Genomic DNA, 21,045 nt, shown 5'->3' on the forward strand with positions numbered 1-21,045 from the left:
GTTTAAGATATTTTGTCTTTTGATTATCAGTAAATCTGATTCTCTAAGTATTTAACATAACTTAGATTTTAGGAAATTAAATGTTTAAGAAAATCTAATTAATATGCATCTGTGTGACTGTGTGGAGTACCAATGCTGGTAGGATCTCTGTATTACTTTTCAGTGCAGATTTAAATCTTACTTCTCTTTGTTTGCAGGTGATAGCAACTGATTCTGATATCTGAATGATGTCTTCCTGTGAACACTAGCTTCTCTGTTATAATAATTTAGGAAAACATCATAAGATGTACATTATATAAAACCAGATAGAAATTAGCTGAAAATTTCTATTACAGTCACATTGTAAGAACCTTAAAGGCACAAATGGAAAATAAGACCAACATTTTTTCCTTCTAATTAGTTGAAAACTGATCAGGCCCCTGCATGTTATATACTGTATGGGGTTCTTTATAAGCAGTACTGAAGTACTTGTACTGCAGTCATGGAAATAATGCACACAATGTGGAGATCATGGGCGTAGTATGCTGATTAATGCTGTAATCACTGCAGACAATTTAGGTTGTTAGGCTTCATATAAAAAACTCATCATCCAACCAGATCCAAAGGATTTTAAGTTCTGAATCTGAACCATATTTCTGTGCCAATAGTCCTGGGAGCATTTGGCCTATGTCTTAAAGGTAACTACAGAAATGCAAAGCTATAGCAACATGACAGCTTCTAACCTTTAGTGTGTTCTCAGGATATGAATATGATTAAGAACACATAAGATAAAGCAAACATATCAGCTGTGCATGTAGGATGACCACTAGTGTTACACAAACCACTGACCACCTACAAGAGCTACATTGAAAGACAGCAGAAGCTCCCTGCAAGCGATGTACAGTTGAATAACTTAACAACCTACACAAAGGCAATTATATAGTATTAAATGATACCCTGAAATAAATAAATGAAGGTGGAATATTGCTGAGACCACTTTTGTATGACTCTACTCGCACCCCCAACCAGCAAAATAAACTTCATGTAAAATGTTGCCGTTTCCATGTGGACCTTTTGCCCAGATCAAGTATCAGAGGTCTCAACGCAAGAGGTGCTCCACACAGAAGGCAACTCCACGTCAATAGATAGATACTTTATTGATCCCGTGAGGGAAATTGCAGAATCACATGTAGGTATTATACAGTGACCGAGTCTGTTCGGTTCTGCATTCCGATACCGGTTCTTGTACTGGACTGATTTTGAACCGCTTTCTGCCAAAATGAGCAAGGCCAGAAGCTGTCACGATCGTAAACCCCTCCTCTTAAGGACTCTCCAGCCCTTCCTTGTTCAGTACTCATTCCCTGCACCTGCCTCCTGTTCCTGCCCCCTGTCCTATAAAAGCCAGGCGCTCACTCTGTTCCGGGCTCTGCATTGGTTCCTGTACCAGGTGAGTCCGGGACCTGGAGCGCCTGGTCCCGTCAAGTTTTTAAGTTCCTGTTCCTGCCGGTTCCGACCCGGTTCCAGTTTTAATTCTGTTTATCTTGGATGGACCACCCGGCTCTGGACTTTTGCCTTCTCTCGGATTCCCCATTGGACTCAGTTTTGGACTGTTTGCCTCGGTCACACCTTCCCCGAACACCAGCGCGCCATGGACATGCCCCCTGTTTTCATTCCCGTCTCCCGCATGCTTTTTTCCCCGCGTTTTCCTCACTCTACCCCGGATTGTGTCATCTGCATAGGGTCCGGAGAGAACACTTCGTGACACAAGCGTGACTCTTGCAAAAAAGCAAAGCAGAGTCAGAGGTCTAACAGAGTGCTGCCAGTTTGATGAATGTGCACACTTCAAGCACAAGGTGCTCAGAATATTATAATATGCAAAATCAGAGCATGGGCTGTGAACTTGGACTATACTAGATGTTAGTGTGGAACTAGTGGTTCACCGTCCTCTGAAAGGCGGTTTGCATTCTTTGAAAAAACTACAACATGCTCCACAGCAATACAGCTGCGTTACTAAGTCAGCCACCTTTAAAAGCATCCTGTTATTCTAGACCATTTCTTTCCAGTCCTTTATTTATAATCCCTTGCATTTGTAGAGCGATTTTCATCCCATATGAACTCAAGCACTTGACCCTAAGGAGCAGACCCACATCACCTACTACTGAAGTGGAGCACCCACCTGGGTGGCACACAGCAGCAAATCTGTTCTGTTCTAGTACCCCCACAGCACAGGAAATCAGTGGGGATTCACCAATTTAAATATGGGGAAATATAGGCAGGCCAGATTGTACCAAGCCATTGATTGCTAAGGGATCTTCAATAACCAAGGTACGATGTCAGTTTAATGTCTCATCTGATTGACTGCACATCCTACAGTGCTCCCTGTCATCCTACTCAGACATCAGTGTGGAGCTGAATTCCAGGAGGGAACAGTGCTACCTACTGATCCACCAGCGTCTGGTTGCCACAGGACTGACCAGGCTTAACCTTAGCTTATGAGATCTGTAAAGATCAGGTGGTAACTGCAGGTATATTTATTGAGAGGTAAAAATATCGTGGACACTTTCCATAAAACATACGTAAGTGGCCAAAAGCTTGCAATAACATTCCAGGGAACAAAATACGAAACGGAAAAAAATCAAACCAGAAACACTTGAACACAATTTAATATAATGGTAAGCTTCACTCTGGAAGACATGCATAGCATAGATAATTACAGTGACCATTTGGCCAATAATGAAACCTACTGTATGTACAAAAGGTGACAATTCCTTGTTGTTCTTAAGATGAATCTCATGACGTAGAAAACAACTGGTTTATTTAGATGAAGTTAGATAATCCCGCTGGAGCCTCCAATAATGCAAGTTACTGCAAGTTGTTCTCAAAGAAGTTGCAGAAACAGAAACTAGTTGAAGGAATTAAGAAATCCTCCCTAAAGGGAAGCAAACGGTAAATAAAAAATACGTAATATATTTGATAAGATATCCTTATCGAAGTGGTTGAAAAAACAATCTGCACTGAAAACACTGTGGGCAGAGTGTTTTTAAATGTTTTTTTTGGGTAAAACATAATATTGTCATGTTTAATTGAGAAAGAACATGTTTATGTACCACAGCCTTTAAAAATCTAGTTTCTCAATCAAGGTTTCATGCATATTCATTTGCAACCATCTTGGTCTACAAGTACATGTAGCCATTTTATACTCTTTTATGTACAGACAAAAGTTAGGGAACTCCATTTACTACAGCGCTAGTATATACATGATGAAAAATAGTACAATTCCCACTACTTTTCTTGCCTTTTTTGCAGTTAAAATAAAAACAATACCCACCAAACTCAGCCATCTCACAGAAAAGCCTAAATTAGGCTATAACATATTAAAAAACTATTGCAAGCACAGTAAATAAAAATAGGAGCTCGTATCATGTCATTGTCAGTGTCTAAGAACCGCACTGTGGCGTTGACAGGATTTTATCCTTTATATGAAACAGATTGAAATATGAGACATGATTGAACATGAGACATGATTGAGACATGAACCTTACACTGTAAGGTTCATAGCTAGAACACTGAAATAAGATTATCTACCGTTTGGATTCAAGACAATTCACGCCTCGATCGGATTAGAAAATCTAAAACCATCAGGGATCACAGCTGCTCTTACCCCCCCACTCCGTCAATAAAGACTTTCAATGATGCAGCACTCTAAGCACACCTTGTTCCTAAAGCCTTAAAAATTCAATGGCATTTCAATGGCCTGAATAATGCAAAGATCCCTCTGGATTGAGGATAAATGGACAGAGATCCACAGGGAAGTTGGAGAATACCCAGCCATTGTGGAGACGGGAGAGTTCTTCGAAGAAACTGCGCTCAAATACATGATGAAACCCATCGCTCAGCTGTAGATCTGCTATTGATCCCCAGGCACGTGCTGAGAGAACCTTTCATTTAGCAAATGAGGACTCCTCAGAGGACAGAAATCATAAAACGCCACAAGAACAATCCCGGACCAAAATGCAAATCGATGTGTACTGTATGGCCTTTCAGAATAACTGGATTACAGCATTCACTGTGTATTCCAAAATTACAGTGATATACATGTACAGTATATTCATATACGTATTCTTAAGAGTTCATTCCTTGATCTTACAATTACTGCTAACACAAGTATAAAATTTCTTGGCAGAAAATAATACATTACCAATATTTTGTATTAGTAATAATAATAATAAGAAGAAGAATTGGAATATAAAGAACAAGAATCGTATGGTCACTAAAATAAAAGACCTAGATATACTTCATCACACTTGGATTTGAAGCTTCTCTTTTTTTTAAATTATGTGTCCACAACCCTAAAAAAACTAGACGATTTCAAAGTTAAGTCATGAACAGTGTACTTAAAAAATGTAGTACGGTGCATATCAGAGACTATCTTCATCTCAACATCCCCCACGGGCTACTCCAAGGATGTCTGCAGAATTTAGCAAGTTCCTGAGGGATAACATTGTTGTTTACATGCAACAGTTCAGCTTTCAGATTCAAAGTCTGCAGGACATTTGAAAACAGGGTTTCCATTATTTAGAAAATTAAATGTGCCATTTCAGCTGAAAGCTAGGCGCTCTTGATCTGCTTCACAGTTTAACTCTATTCAGCCGTCATAACTGGGCTCTGTGTGCGCGTAATTCGTAATTGCAAATATCCAAAATATTTCATGAAGGTGCCTTCATCAGAATCTTCAAGGGGTGAGATCTTAAACGTCAAGGTAATAGGAGATGATTAGTGCATTAAAGCCACAGAATTTTTAAATCTCTGAAATAAATCTTTTAAAGCAATTTTCTTTGCAATTATATGAAGGAGGTTTTTCAGCAGACAGATCACAATGCAGCGCAGTACTGGATTGAATCGTATTTACAAGAGGGGGCTGATTTCAGAGAAAGGACTCCCCCATAAAGCCAATGAGAATCAACTCTAAATTCCAGGCTTGACTCAACCTGACTTATTATTAGATAAGGAAGCATAAGATCAGAGGAATGTTTCACCGAAGAACAGGAACTCAGACGTACACTCACCAATTAGTATATAAGCAGTTTATTTCAAGACATTAGCCTCAACTCTCAAAAGTTAATTTTCTTAGAATGCCCACACATATCAAAGTCCAGTTCTCAGGAAAGGCTTGCAGGAATCATATGTGTACTTTGCTCTGCAAAATCTGAAGAGTTCACAAATGGCATGCACTGCACTTGTAGCCCAACAATCCAAGAAGCCAAGCTTTTTATTGGTACAATGAGGGAAAATATGATCTTTTTGGAAATTATGGAAGAGTCCATTTGTTCAAGTGACAATTTCATCTCCTAATATAAAAACTGGCTACTACTGCTCAGAATGAAATGTCATCTGACTAATCAAATTCAGATGCTATCTCATTTGTTTTTCCAGTATGAAACTCTGCTTAAAAATATTTTTTTTTCCTGCAGTAACAAAACAACTAGCAAACCAATACATTGAAAGATGGTCATTTGTACGATGTAATAAACATCACTCATATCGTTTATATGATTCATCTACATTTAATATGTTTAATCAAATGAGGTAACCCATAAGTGTCATTTCCTGAGCTGTGAGACAAACTGGTTTCCTTAACAAGTCAACAGAAGTTCAAGAACAGCATCTTCTGATGTTGTGCGCAGCTAAGACATCTGCGATTTTCTCAATAAATCATCCACCTTTGCCTAACTGCCTTCAGAGCTCTCTAGAAAATTACAACTTGCTAAACAAAAAAATAAAACGCCAGATGTAAACCAACTGGTGAATGACAGCAACGGGTAAACTACTTTGCGCTAATTTCATAAAATCAAAACGCCTGCAACTGGCAAGGAGAAAATACCATTACAGGTTCACAGGGAATATTTTTCAGTAGATCTTGAGCAGCAATAGTCTAGCTGATGTGCACAAGTTACATGGTTTAAATTACCGGGTAGCTTGTACTGAATTAGAGCCCTTATGGAAGTTGGCTGTGAACCGTACTTCCAGATGTGGTCCATTTCCCAACAGCTGTGTGTTCAGAGCCCAGAGAACACCTACAGCTGTTTTAACTTTGTCAGCTTACAAAACCAAGGCTCTCTTATTGGTCTGTGGTTGGTAAGCCACCAGGCCATTCCACTAAGAAATCAAATCCAAAGGTTTGAGGAAAATGAATTTCCTCACTGTGATACTATAGAAGCTGTGTATCTGGGGTTGTATCATGGCTCTTGGACTGCTATACCCCAGGTTAAGCAAACTTTATACCATGCTCTTGCAGAATAATTTGCAGAAAACAAAGGACTTGTCCGTTACCCACACTGTCTTGGATGCAAACACAAAGGTTACATACAGTATGAAGGTCCTGAGCTGTAAAAACATCAGGTGCACACTTTGATGCCACACACAATTGATACCTGTGACGACCTTTTACCAGAGGTACTGTAGTTAGGTCACTATATGGCCAAAGTCAGACTGTCATTACAGCAGCTGTCAAATAGTTGGGTGATAGAGTTAGTCAGATCCTACATTAAGGTAACTAAGGGCCACCGCCTGGAGAAGGTCTTTTATGACTACAGCACACGTAAGGTGGCAGTTCTTCTTGGCTGGGCATGAATCTAAACATACTGCTTGTGAACATGGAAAATTGGACCATGTTTTCATCAATGGCCTCTTGAATGCTGCCTGTTACAACACTAGTCTACAAACACAGCCTCCTAACACTCTGACATCATTTCGATCGCAAAACCAAAATGACCATAATGTGAGAAAGAGAAAAATAAGAATATAGCATCGGATCTATAATACTGTACTTCACAGAGTCATGGCTAGAGTTACCTGTGTGAGCATCTAGACATGAAACTTACAAATTCAGAGCAGTTGAAAAACACGCTCCTCCATATATGATAAAACCTGGACCAATGCATTAGAAACTGACTGACACTGTGCCTAATCACTTCCAACCATTATACACATGCTAACACACCTAAAATCTAGTACAAATAGATGAGCTGTGAAACCAATATGGTTCTGCCAATATTTCATGAGTGCTTAGATGTTTCAATAATATTTCAACTTTTATTGCCCAAAAAATAGGTACATGTGAAGATTCCCTCACACTCAGACTTCAGCTTTATTTTTGGTTTCTAAGCTAAAGTACACAGACAAACTTACTTGACAATAAATTCACAGTAAAGACAGATAATTTAACAATTCAACGCCATGTAGCCTGTTCAGAGTTTACAATCTAAGGCGAGAAGAACATCATGTAGGCTAGCAGGCTCAGCAGACGTCTTCACCGTCTTTCTGCTCAGGAAACTGAATCAATGAAAGGAAGGAAACTAAAGCGATGAGAGCTACAGCTATTCTGACACACAAAGAAAACACAATGACATAGTGCCATGGGCCTTAAGACTGGTAAAACAATCAGGATTATCAGTTACGGATCTCACATTTATCATTACAGGAATTACTTCTGCATTTTCACTCGCACAGAGCGCTCTCCAAATCTAAAAAAAACCCCAGTCAGTTCAGTAAGATGTTTCGGAAAATGCTAAAAACACATTTCCTTTGCTGTGAGCTGATGTAAGTGAACATCAGAGCACACTATGTGTGCTCTCTGCTGAATGTGTCGCCCACTGTACTATCGTAATTCAGGTTAAGGGAAACTCTGTTGAAACGCACATGTAGAACATATGGCATCTAACACAAAGCTGCTTTAGACTTCCAACACAGTATTTTATGGTTTTCTTTAAAACCTCATTTTTTAACATGGCTTTTGGAATGCAACAAGTCTTGCATAGGTTAGAAGGTACAGTAGAGGTTATTTTGTTCTTAATTACACAAGGTATATGAAACTCCTAACAAACCTTTTGTGGGTTTGTAGGAAGTGTCTAACAATGCCGTGACCAATTCACGAGACGTAATCTGGAACTGTCCTGAGACCTGAGTTTCATTTTCAGCCTCTTCTTCATCATCACATGCACCCAAACAATACCTCACTACATCTTTCCCAACCACCTGACCAGTGTCCTGGTTAACCTGGAGCCACTCTGACACTCCAGAGAAAATAAATGGATTCAGCAGTCCCAATATTTAATTAGTCATTTGCACTGCACCCCACAAAGAATGACATTGTTATTTTCTCTTTTAAGTCGCAAGGCAGTTAAAAAATCAGGAGGGGTATTCAACGTTTTCTGCTCCATTAAGTTATCACTTGGCAATTGCTGTTGTGCAGCTATATGGAACTAAAAGAAAGACAATGCCATTTTTTAAACATAAAAAGGATGTTGAGGTACTGCATCCCTTTGATATAACCAGGAAATTTCACATGCCAGCAAAAATCCCTGCTTTGTGAGACAGTGATTTAATGCTTTAGTTTTAGACATCTTGGTTCCATCTTTTAAGTTCTTTAGCCTTCTTAAGATGCATTGCAGTGAACATAAAAGATTCCACAGCATACCTGGGAAACAACAGACATTCTCCCCATACGTTTCACATTATAGCAGTGATAGAAACCATGATCTAAGCAACCCTCTGGCAATGCTACCTGACATAGTTTCTCAAATCAAAGGAAAGAAAAAAAATGTAATGTGTGGCCATTCCACTCTCAAAGACTTAGCACATCAACAGCACTTGTGATTTGTCTGGTTTCTGTTCCTTAAACATAATAAATGATTCTCAATTCAACCTGCCCAATACTGTATCTTTCACTCTTGCTCCACAAATTCAAGTCATCCCACAAACAATACAACCCAGTAAAATGAACTAATTATTTTTAAACAAAGTTATTGTGAATTGTGTCAATTGCATAGTTCTAATATTTGTCAAGTTATCCGGAGCCTAGTTACATGAAAATATTGCAGGACCTCCTGAAGCTAGCACTTATGAATGTTGAGTGTAATATGTTAACTATTAAGCAAATCAGAAACTAACAAGCCTCAGGAGTTCCCTTTCTAAAAATCAAGAGGTGACGTCCGAAGATGTGAGTTGGTGCTATCAGGACAGGGACGTGTATTTAGGCTCCAAAATGACAGGCACATATTTCAACTTTGGTGCCTCACGGCACTGGGGCGGACCCTTGGTTCAATTCTTCCTGTGTGGAGTGTGTATGCTCTCCCCGTGTTTGCATGGGTGTCCTCCCACAGTCCAAAGACATACTGGTAAGCTTATTGGCAACTGGGGAAATTGGATCTGGTGTGGTGAGTGTGTGTTTGTGTCTCTGTGCCCTGCAATGCACTGGTGTCCTTTCAGGCTGTATTTTGATTTGTGCCCAGCACCCCTGCGACCTTGTACTGGATAAAGTCGTTTAGAAATCAGAGGGGATGCAACGATTTATCATTTTAACTTGGCCTACAGAATGCAAAGTTTGGGAGAATGATGAAATCACGTGGTGACACTAACCAGTAAGCAAAGGTATTTAACATTACGCAGATGGGTGTATATAAACCCTAAGCCTTGTTGGTCTAATAATTCATCAGTCTACAGATCAGAGGTAAAAATGTACATTAGTAGGTACAGTGGATTGACTGCAACAATAACAGAAGACATGCTAAAATACAGCTCTCAGAGTGCAAGAAAATGTGCTTGTTGGAACAGGAGAGCAAAAAAAACATTGTCTCATTGGGTATATACCACAGCTTGCCTCATCTAACCCGTTCTGGGTTAAATAAACTGATATGATATAAGATACTGTATGTGATATCTGGAAAGAATTCAGCAAAGCACAAATATATTGCCATGTATATTTCAGACTTCAGTTACCATCTGTAACAATTTGTCAAACATTTTCCCTCAGCTGGTACAGAGATACCACACAAAGCAACAATTAGCCTACAAATGTAGACTTCACTTTGCTTGCGGGCGAAATAAAAGTTTAATATCTAAAATTGCTGGAAGCCATTTGAGGTCAATGTCCTAGCAGGAGATTTTGATTTAGTGTTGGCATGGTGTTTACAAGCTTGATCAAACATGGCTCAGGAAAAAAAACACTCAAAAATGAAATGCTTTATTAGAAATAGTATTAGGCATTCTTGATCCTTGCAGAGATCAGAATGCTAGTACTAAGCAGGTACTTTAGGCATGTTAGAGTTGGCAGCCTCCGGTTTCAAAGATTCTGCTCCTGTAACTTTAATAATATTCCTCTCTCTCCAAGATAGGTCTTGGCATGCATCAAGCACTTCCCCTCCTTTGCTTAGAGTAACCTGCAAAGAACAGACCTGCAAGCCATGTTTTTTTGAAAGCTGGCTTCCAATCCAATTACAACACTGGGCTGCCTTGCTTTAGGGTGTGTCTAAGGATATGAATCACAGTTTATACAAAGCCAACACCCATCTGTACAATATGTAAAAATGTTCAGGACGGAATGTCATTATAGGGGACTCAATAAAATTCCAACTCAGATTTATTATGCAAAACACTGGAATTAACAGCATGCTGTTCTCGCTGCTAATGAGGAGGGGAACAAGAAAGCTTATACATAATACACCAGAGGCCTTTTTTATCTAAAGCCCTTTTGTTAAGGAACAAAGAATATATCACATTTTCTGACAGGACAGCTAATCTGCTATGGAAAACCAAGTTAACAGGCAGGAGCAGCCATTCCAGGTTTCAATCAATCTGCGATTTCTTTCTTTAATAAACATATGGAAATTACAGTGTTGCAAAACTGTAGGTAAATCATTAAGCACATCATTCAGCTTCCAGACTGCTAAACTGAAAAATGCCATGTCCATTTTTCTCTTTCATTGTTACTTCCAAAAAAAAAATCTGGCCATTTATGTAAAACAATTTAGTCCTTTCTTTAAAAAGAACAGAATAATGTAATTGCTCAGAACACTCGGGGAACTCCAAATCATTTTCTACTTATGCAAACAGGGCGTGCTATCTTCTGTGTTAAGCATCTGCGTATCCGTATACACGTTTTATATTTCGTATTATTCAGCTGATTATATTTAAACTTTTTTTAAACATTTCGTTTTTTTAAAGATCTGGTAAAGTCAAATGCTCAACACGTTAGGTGAAAGGCAGAATTTTCTTACATGAAACAGACAAGATATGAAAAAAACATATTCACCAAATGTCACTATAAATTTCCACCTTTAAAAAATGTTTCATATTTGATTATGTCTAGACTTCCAGTTGCGTGTGTAATATATAGACCTCCGTCTGAACAAACGTCTTACAGAATTCATTTTTTTACTCATAACAGATTTTGAACCATCCAGCTGTCTGCAAGATTATAGCCTACAGTCTGTGCTGCCGGGAGGGTCTTCTCCTCCCAGTCTTGCACTGCAACATTTCACTCCTGAAATATCTCATCATCTACACCACAACTGCCGTGTTTCAGTTACAGCTACAACCCCGTTTACATTTCGAGTCAAAAAGTTTCCTCTAAAAGAACAACATGTAAGGTACAAGGAAGGTTAACACCACATAGCGAAAATCTTGAAAAGTGCGAGCAGGCTGAAAAAAACCAAGGTGCGGTGTAGCCCTCCACGTTATCTTGTGAAATTCAAATCATTGCTGGCGAGACCATCGTGGAGACAAAACATTATGAATGTAACAAGTGTTTTGGTTTAAATCTATATTAAGTGGTTGCATACTAATAAAGGTGCGCTGCAGTTGTAAAGCTAGAGCCTGTATAGAGCACGCATTAAGACTTTGCGACGTGAACAAAATATTTAAAGTCATAAAACTGAGATTTCAACAGTATATGTCCAGACCACACATCACAGGAGCGGCCATGCCCTGATGTGCTGATCGCCATACTGTATGTACTTGCTCTTGCAGCAACAGGGCTGATAAACAAAAGGCACGGGTCAAGGACATAAAAAAAATACATGGCCATAAAAAAAGTAAAAAGGTCGAAGGATTCTGCGGCTTCAACACCACTATGAAAGTGCCCATTTAAATGCATAGCTTTAAATTGCACTTGTGTGCCAGCTCTAACATCCTCTAAGCAGCCCGGCGAAGACTGCGGACTACTGTATTAACACAGCTAGGCATTTCTGCCACCTGCCCAAATAGCACTGTGTGCACAGATGTTAACGGCCCAGCAGGTGTTAACTGTAAACCACTTTCCTCAAACGCAGTGGAAAACTAAGACGATGAATCTTCACCCATTCTCTTAACAAAATGATCAGCCGTAGGAGTGTGGAATAAGAGAAGAAATGCATCAGAGGTCAGAGTTGTATTGCCGTCTGTTATTTTTGAAACTGTTTCTTTTTTTGGTGATAACCTCAATTTTTTTGAGCTGGTCGCAAAATAGGAACCAATGCACCTTTGTCCTGTCGAAGCTCAAGTTCTGTGCCACTGTTCTGCACCACGACGTTTAGCATCTAGACAAAAAAGGCCCCATTTTTCACCAAGAAGGAACCCTAATAATAGTTCTACCAAAAAAAATATATATAATCTGTTTATTGTATATATGATGCGCAATTAATCATTTTCAAAACAAAATCTACACCGAGAAAGTTATTTTGTCTTAAACCTCGTCCGTTTTTAGTTATATTAGGAATTAAACTCTGCCGATGGGTACAAGGGTTCCTACTACAGAAACACTTCATCAGTTGCGACCTCCACTAATTCTGCATGTCTGTAGCTCAACTTACGACCGCACCTCTAAGTGGGGTTAAAAACACCCGCTTACAGTACATCTCAATTTAATTGCAGTGAATAAATACGCGAAAGATTTCTGCAGTGAAACAGCACATTTAAAGCGATGTTCTCTCGGCTTTGTTAACTTGCTGCGGAGTCCCTGTCAAAGGCCACGCGGACACAATAGCGGACCCCCCGCACCCCCACCGCCGCCTCAGCTCCGAATACCAAAGCATCGTCACTCTTCTGTTGTTTTTTTTACAAGAAATTCAAATGTTCTTAAATTCCTCCGCTTTTAGCGTGCGCTCTTCCGATAAGCACTGCAGTTTAGTTCAGGGGTTTTACATACAGTACTCTTAAATTTAAGTAAAATTAATCTGATCAATTATATTGGCTTCTTAAGAGCAACTTTAATGTTTAAAATAAACCAGAACAACTCCTGCATGGTTTGACAAACTACTGGAAGGTTAACCTCAGGAAATCAATCAACGCAATCATTAACTGAACACAAATCGCCTTTTTACATCGTCCACGTCTATTAAAATAAACGTACGCGTCTCAAAACCTACGGATCTGCGTTATAATTAAATACATATATATACTAACCTGAAACACCCTGTTCTACAAATCAGTACCACCCGTAAAGTAACAGAGGAATTGCACATCCCTCTGTACTAAAGAACCTGCCGCCTCATATAGAACAAGTGTCAACCTGTACTTCACCAAGTCAGCAAATCTCAAAACGTTGATCACACAAACGCCGTATTTTAACAATTATACGGAAAGTTGTGTTCTCTTTTTGTATTTAAAAAAAGACACACATCTAACAGATGCACCTAAAAGAAAAAAAAGAAACACAAAACACAAAACTTACATTCTTTTCTCAGCAGGGTGTAACTGCCTATGCAAGGCGAGGGAAAAGCCAAACAAGCTACCGGGTTCTCCGTTCCTCCTCAAGACATTGTCTGTATCAAGGTTGAAAGCTGAAACGTGCGTCCTTTTCAGAAGACAAATAAGCGAAAAGGAAATAAAAAAAGACGTTGCCGAAAACGCCATTGCCCGGTGTACTTATGTCTCTTCCCTTATCCTCCGTTCCCAGTTCCCTGCGCTTGAGCAGAAACTCTCGAGTTCCAGAGAGTGAATGTTGCCCTTGTTCTCTTGGGGCTTAGGTTTTTAACGAACAGCACCGCGCCCCTCCTCTCTTACCCCCGCCCCGTCACACTCCGTACCTACCTAACACAGCCTTGGGCAGAGGAGTCTCTTCACCTTACCTGCTCAAAGGCGTTTTAACCTTGAGTAATTCCCATGCATGATTTGAAAGCAGGGTTATACTGTACCATCGATGCCACTGTGTGAACTAGGTATCCTAAGGCCATGCACACCTTTGTGTGGTCACAGTGTCACCCTCATTAAATTTCTTTATAGCAGCAGCTGTTCTTTAGATCAGACACTGTGCTTTTTGCGGTTATTTTAAAGAGCTTTCAATGATTGTATTGATTATAATAAAAAATATGGAAATTTGTTACCGCTATAATATGCAACAATTCAACATGGTTTGAAAAAGCTACACCGCTTTCTGCTGCTTTTAATACTTTTTCTTTCTTGAGAAAACCAGAAATTTTGATACACTTTGTCCTGTTGTGCATTTTGGTATTAAATATATAATTTTGAAATCTAAACAGATATTAGTTTATTACCATAGATGGCACATATCTACTGATGAATCCAATGCCAGCTTTTAAAATACGAAACACATGGCGTTAGTTTCCTTTCTTATATTTGAACTTTTTTAATTTAAAAAGGCAGCTGCCTTAAGTGACTTCTGAGAGTCAATGACGTAACGTACATTGATTTTTGAAGTAATGTTATGTAATGTTAGTATGAAAGGAGATAAATATTTTTTTGATTAAACGCAGCCAAAGGACTCCTTCAAAGTTGAAGACCTTTCAGTCTTTCGTGCATCACCTGTGCTGTTCATTATATAAAAATACATACATTTCTTAAAAATTATTATGTTTCCATCCATCAGAAAAAAAAATCGATTTAACTGTAAGCGGACAAAATAAATTTTCTTAAATTCTGTTTTATTTCATTTCGCCATGAAAAACATACACATTGCTCCTAAGAGTTCAGCGCTTGTGCACTTAAAAGGCCTGCATTTATGTCACATGAACCAGCGTCTGTCACCCACCTATCTGACACTCTTTAGACTGAGTGTCTTTTCAGTGCACAGCGAGGAAGAGAAACCCAGCCCCACTGGCAAACTGTTCTGTTGTTGTTTGACTGTGCCCAGGGAGCTCAGCTGGAGCTGAAACGCGAATGGCCAGCAAGTCAACTGTGAACCTAATCAGTTGGACAAATGAACCTCCCAAATCTACGCAGACAAAGGGGTTGGGCAGGGCGGACTGAGCCACTGCTTTATTCTGTTGTGATAATAAGCTGCCAGGCCTGGGACAGATACGAGCACTTTAAACCAAAAGGCTGAGGTGCAGCAAATCTATCTCACAATCCCATCACTCAACCTCCGTTTTCCTGACTTTGCACCCTATCGCCTCATGGTTCATTTCATCCCATTAGGGTAAATCAATAAGCGACACAAAATTTGTGAATTAGCCCATGGATATGATCCACAGAAAGGGAGAAATACCTGGTGCTTCTGAGCATAGTCACCTTGCCCACCGTTTGGTATGCAAACCAGTTGGGGTGAGATCCAGACTACAAGGGAGGCAAAGTGACAGTCCACAACCAAGCTCCTCAATGCACCTGTTGCAGGACAATGCCCTTTGCCTCTAGGATTTGCCTAATGTTTCAAGGCACTGACCACGCAGAGGTGAGAACTCCAGTGATGGTAACAAGATCTAAGTACTGTAGCACTGCAGCAGTGGCTCAGAAACTGACCCCCCCTATTTCACTTTGTGGCCAACAAAGTCCGCAAGACAATGGCATAATGTACATAAAAGGAATGTGGTTTTTGAAAATTCTTTTTAGAACTGAATGTCAAACGGCTGTCATGTTGTCCAAAGAAGGTCTGCTTTCAGGTGCACTAATGTTCCCTACCACTATCACATCGCTGACATTGAAAGGTTTTGTATTGGTTTGTCTTGACATGAACCTCTGCTATCTTAAGCATGTTTTGGACAGTTTTACTGCTATAGGTTCAATCTCATCCCTACTGGGCAAAGTGCTTCAGTACACAATGTAACGTTTGAAGGTTGGCTTACAGGTTGCCTTGCTATGTATAGGATGTGTAAATTAATGACAGTCAATTCTCTATCAAGCTAGTGTACAGCACACAACCTTAGAAAGACTGAAATTCTGCTATTTGCATGCACTCTAGAGCATTTCATAGCCTGGGTGATGACACTGTTTTTGCTTCAGCCATTAATTTAATTACAGTTATTTAAAAGTATCAGTCAGGCATCTATTTTCTTTTTAACTTGATCTAAAACACGTATTGAAGAATCGCTTTGGAATATAACAAATACTCTGCATATTATATCTTTCAGAAACCATGCTTCTTCCCAAACAGATGTGTGGAATTGAGGAAAATGTGTTTATCAAACAGGTTCAGTAGCTTTACAGTCCCCTCATACTGAATAATAACTGAAGTATTATTAGTATTTCAGTTCTACACCAGCAAGAAGGAAAAAGGAAAAATTGTCCAGAAGACTTATAGCAAAAGTACAGTCTGTTAAAATGTCAAATACACTATATCAAATGCAATATTAAATAAAATATCCAAAACAACAACTGGCTGCAAAACATATTTTGTAGTGAATCACACAAAACTAATAGTAAACAATACTATAGAATGATACCAGCTATTTGTAAAATAAGTTAATATCCGTGCTTTAGTTTTTCCCTGTTTTGTTTCAGGACTTCAGTATGTGCAGGAAATGTTTAATACTCTTTAGGCCCTCCTTTCTCTTGGTCTCTAGTAATAGTAATAGTATTACATAGAGTATATACAGTATACACATTTATCTAGCAATTTTGGAGTGCTTATGAAAAAAAAACACTTTTTTTAGGTTTATAATGGTATTTGTAGGCTGCTAATTTCACCTACAGAAAACACGGCTACAAAAAAGTAGCAGGCAGGGTTTTTACCCTCAGGGACAGACATTTTACACATTAATCACTATACAATGCATCAGCAAGGCCAATTCACACCCAGAGGTTTAAAACTGGTTTGTCTGGACATGAGTCTCCGTTATATCAGGCATGTTGCAGACAGTTATATAGTTATGGTTTTAAAGTCCATATCTTGGTACTGTGTCCCACATTCGAGGTGGAGTGGTGGCACTGTGGCTAAGGCTCTGTGCCAGTGGCTGGAAGGTTGCTGGTTCAATTCCTGTGATGGTAGAGGAAATCTACTCCAGTGGGCCCCTGTGCAAAGCCCTTTATCCCAACAGCTCTAGGGGCACTGTCCAATAGCTGACCCTGCACTCTGACCCCAAGCTTCTCTGTCTGTCCCTCTCTCATGGAGAGCAAGCTGGGATATGTGAAAAGATGGATTCCTAATGCAAGAAAATTGTATGTGGGTAATAAAGTTATGTTAATGACATTCCTATTCTAATACACTATTAAAAGCTTACTAAAAGGAAACATGCTCACAAAATTTTGAGTTTCCTTCATCATGGTGTCCCAATGGTTGAGGCATGCTTTATTTCATTGTACTACAATTTGATTTTACAAATCACACAGTCTGATTGTACAAAGCAAACCACTGTCAATTTTTACCACACTTTTTTTTCTCCAAGAACAATGGGTAGTTATTTGTGTCGATAGCATTGAAAGTGAGTCCATAATACAATGATTATATGTATTTGGTTAAAAAGGAGAAAACTACTGTATATAAGGATTTATATCAAAATGGGAACAAATCCATTTCAATACACTTCATGGGACTTTATAAGTGCTTTATTATTGCAGCCTGAATAGATGTAACAAAGTCTGGGAAAGACCGTCCTCAGCACTGAGCATGAACTGTTTACTTCGTTTTGGATGAATATTTGCAGGCGCACAGTTCCCGAGAAATAGGGGTAGATAGCGTTTACTCGACAATGCCATGTCACCACACAGCAATGCCACACTTGTTGAAAAGCCTTTTTTGGTCTGATGCGCAGGCAGAACAAATCTTTCTGCAGAACAAAGGGCTTGTTACAGTACTATGAAGGGCTGGGGAGCCCATTATTGTCAAGTAGATTTTAGTCTCAAAGATGACTCTAACTGACTGCTTCCACAATAAAGCATTCTTTATTAGTAAAGAAGGCCTTTGACACTTTTGCTAGCAGAGAAGAGGTATTTCTGAGCTACAGATCGAAAGAATGGGAATACTGAATCAAACAATTATTGCATTCAGGAACCAGCAACTTCAGAATACATACATTTTGACTCTTTTCTCACTGGAGAAGCTCTGATATTTGTTCTAGTGTCTTGACATCATGTCTTTCATGTTTGTAAAGGAGACAAATATGAAAACGAATTCTTACATGAGCTGAATCCCGTTCAATATTCCTAATTCTTCTTTAACTTGAGAAGTTGATAGGCACTCATCAAAAACATTATCATGCACCTTGGGAAGCAGCCAAAGTGTTTAGATATTTAGCATATTTAACACATCTACCACATTTTTCATATTATAGAATCATATCGGAGATGCCAGACTATTACTCATCTGGACATTTGACAGAGATCATGAGTCTCAACAAATTCAAGATACACTTCAATCTACAGATAAATGATTCTCTTTAATATACAGTATGTACTGTATGTACTGTATGGGTATATGTTGTACACAGTATACATATTATCGTAAGACTGTTTAAATTGATAAGAATGATAAGTATACAGTACTGTACACAGCTGAAATTATTCTGAAAGTTCAATATTATCAATATCATATATATATTGCCTTGAAAAATGATTGGACCCTTCCTATGGTGTCCCACTGTATTACATTACAAAATGATGAATACTCGTATTTTTAAATTAAGCAACAACCAATGAGAAAAAACCTGCTATATGTTGATTGCATACGTATTCAGACCTGTGGACTCAATATTGAGTGGAAACACCTTTGGCAGCAATTACAGCTTTCACCACACTCAAAGAGATATCAAGGGTCTTTGAAATGTTTTCATCCGCTTCTCCTGATCTCTGTTTTGATACAGTTTTATTTCTGACTTGTTTTAAATGTTCCTTGGTCTTTGTGGTTGAATCTGTGCTTGAAATGTTATTTCTGAAATCATGTGAACCACTGTTATTGCACACCGACATGGGCAGTCAACTAATTGCGTGGGTTATTAAAATGATCTGGCGCGTTGCATCTAAAATAATAACACTTGTTTTGGACCACAGAACACAAGGGCTCATATTTTGTCTGAACCCCTTGTCTCTTGTGTTCTTTGATGTTGCTTCTTTTCATCTTGTAGCAATGTACCATGTAAGTAAAGAACACATTTGATGATTTTTAATAATTCAGGTGTAAGATATCGACTTTCCCCATCTCTAAGCCTCCATTTCAGCATTTCATGTCTCTTTTGTGTCTGACCCATGCAGCTTGGAGACTAAGACAGTTTTTAGCAATCGACTATCTACCAAATGTATTCAGATTTGTGGGTTCCAGGATCTGCTTTGAAGCCTTGCAAAGGAAACATACTATTACACTCCTAAGGTCTTCTGTGGAATTCTGTAAAATCAAATAAGAGGTTCATATGAACATCATTTTCACTCAGAAATAAGGACTGAATTAAATTAGCTCATGTCAAAGTTAAACCTAAGGATGTATCCTCAACACAACTTGAGAAATGTATTTACTGGGAACTCAAGTAGCTCTCAATCGATGTTTGATTGCCTTTTCCTTAAATAACTGTGCCAGGCGGCACAGTGGCGCAGTGGTTAGCATTGCTGTCTTGCAGCAGTATGGCTCAATTCTGGACCTGGGTTACGAAAGGTGTGAGATGTTTTTACTTTCTTGCTTACATGCATTGATGATTGTCTGAACTTAGGTTAAGGAATGCTTAAGAAAGTTCTGTGTATTAAAAAATACACATGCCAAAACGTCATGATTAGTATAACTGTTAATATATAATGTATACAGTATATCTATGAAGGTTTAGATTTCTAATAAAATGCAGTGCTGAATTGTGCAACACACAATACAACACTTGAATTCACAATCAGATAGATAAGGGCTACAGTGTAAGGATAAGCAGGGCCACAGTAACTGGATGTTAATATTCAACAGACATGACATGGTGTCATTCACACTCACATTACCCCCAGAGCGGAGGAAACAGTTACAAGTGGATACAGCGCTTGTTCACTTATGGTTGTTTTTCACAATTTTACAACGCAGATGTGTCTGTGATGGACATTCTTCATGTACAGTATACAGCACAACAATGTACTGAGGTGGATTTCTACCATCTGGACGGTATTTTACAGCCCTGAAGCGCTTCACAAATATCACGTTGAAAGAAACATTATGGGTAGAATCCCTGTTACAGTCCTTTGGTCTTGGGTTCTAGTCCAAGCTGCAGCACAATTTACAGTGGGTGGAGCTTGCATGTTCTCCCAGTGTTTGTGTGGGCATTAGGCAATGTCTAAAATTAATTTAGCCAGATTAATTAATGGTTAATTAAATCTAATCAATTCTATGTAATTGGTAAATCTAATTTAATTAATCTAGGTTAGTTGGTATGCCTCTTTGCATATCATCCTGCAATTGACCGAATTTACTCCAGGCCCCCTTACCATGAATAAACACCTTTTTCCACTTATGGGATCAGAAATATTGCAAGATTAAATACATAGTTAAGGTCCCAGACAATTGTCCCTGCAACATATAAACGTTTTGATAAATTATTAAAGAGACTATGGGGGAAATTATTGCAATTCATTATTATACTGCTATTCTTAAAATATGCACTCACCGACAAACTGCTGTCCTTTACTTCTACGTAAACATTAACTGTAAGGAAGAAGATATAATTGGATTCTGTTTGGACTGCTGAATTTGAATCCCCTTAATCCCTTAATAAAATGCTAATTGAAGCTTTCCCTTAAGTTTGGGTAATGTAACTGAAGGCTGTTTACAGCTGTCATTGACCTAGGCCTTGTTCTCAAAAGGGCACTGCAAACAATGTCTGCATTGTGGAAGTCTCACAGAAATGTCTGCCCTCAATCCGACTATTTAGGGCAAATAGGAGAGGCCTAGCTAGGGCTACAGATCTTGCACATAATCTGATGTCTGTGAAGGACCCAGACATCCAAGATTGACTTTAGTGCCCTTTCTAGTATACAGCAGGATCAGACTAATCATTTCATCAGGAATTTATTGCAGATGAGTCAGAAAAATGTCTTTGTACTATTCTCTCCTTAACTAAAAAAGTCCTGACATAACTTAATCACATTATCTGAAATAGCCTGTAACCAGTGGTCATCCTCAAA

At 38.9% G+C, this 21,045-nt stretch overlaps 1 protein-coding gene across 2 annotated transcripts in view; it reads right to left on the reverse strand.

The window, feature by feature from the left end:
• Positions 1-13,758, reverse strand: part of LOC148649095 (integrin alpha-6-like) — a 33,790-nt gene extending 20,032 nt beyond the window's left edge. For both annotated transcript variants that reach the window (XM_088605295.1, XM_088605296.1), the window contains exon 1: positions 13,466-13,758. In XM_088605295.1, the coding sequence (XP_088461421.1) occupies positions 13,466-13,647 (182 nt within the window). In that variant the 5' untranslated portion in view covers positions 13,648-13,758. The remainder of the gene's footprint in view (positions 1-13,465) is intronic.
• Positions 13,759-21,045: the final 7,287 nt, after the last annotated feature.

The sequence above is a fragment of the Lepisosteus platostomus genome, chromosome 14, assembly GCF_059453375.1.
Source record: "Lepisosteus platostomus isolate fLepPlt1 chromosome 14, fLepPlt1.hap1, whole genome shotgun sequence".
NCBI lineage: Eukaryota > Metazoa > Chordata > Actinopteri > Semionotiformes > Lepisosteidae > Lepisosteus > Lepisosteus platostomus.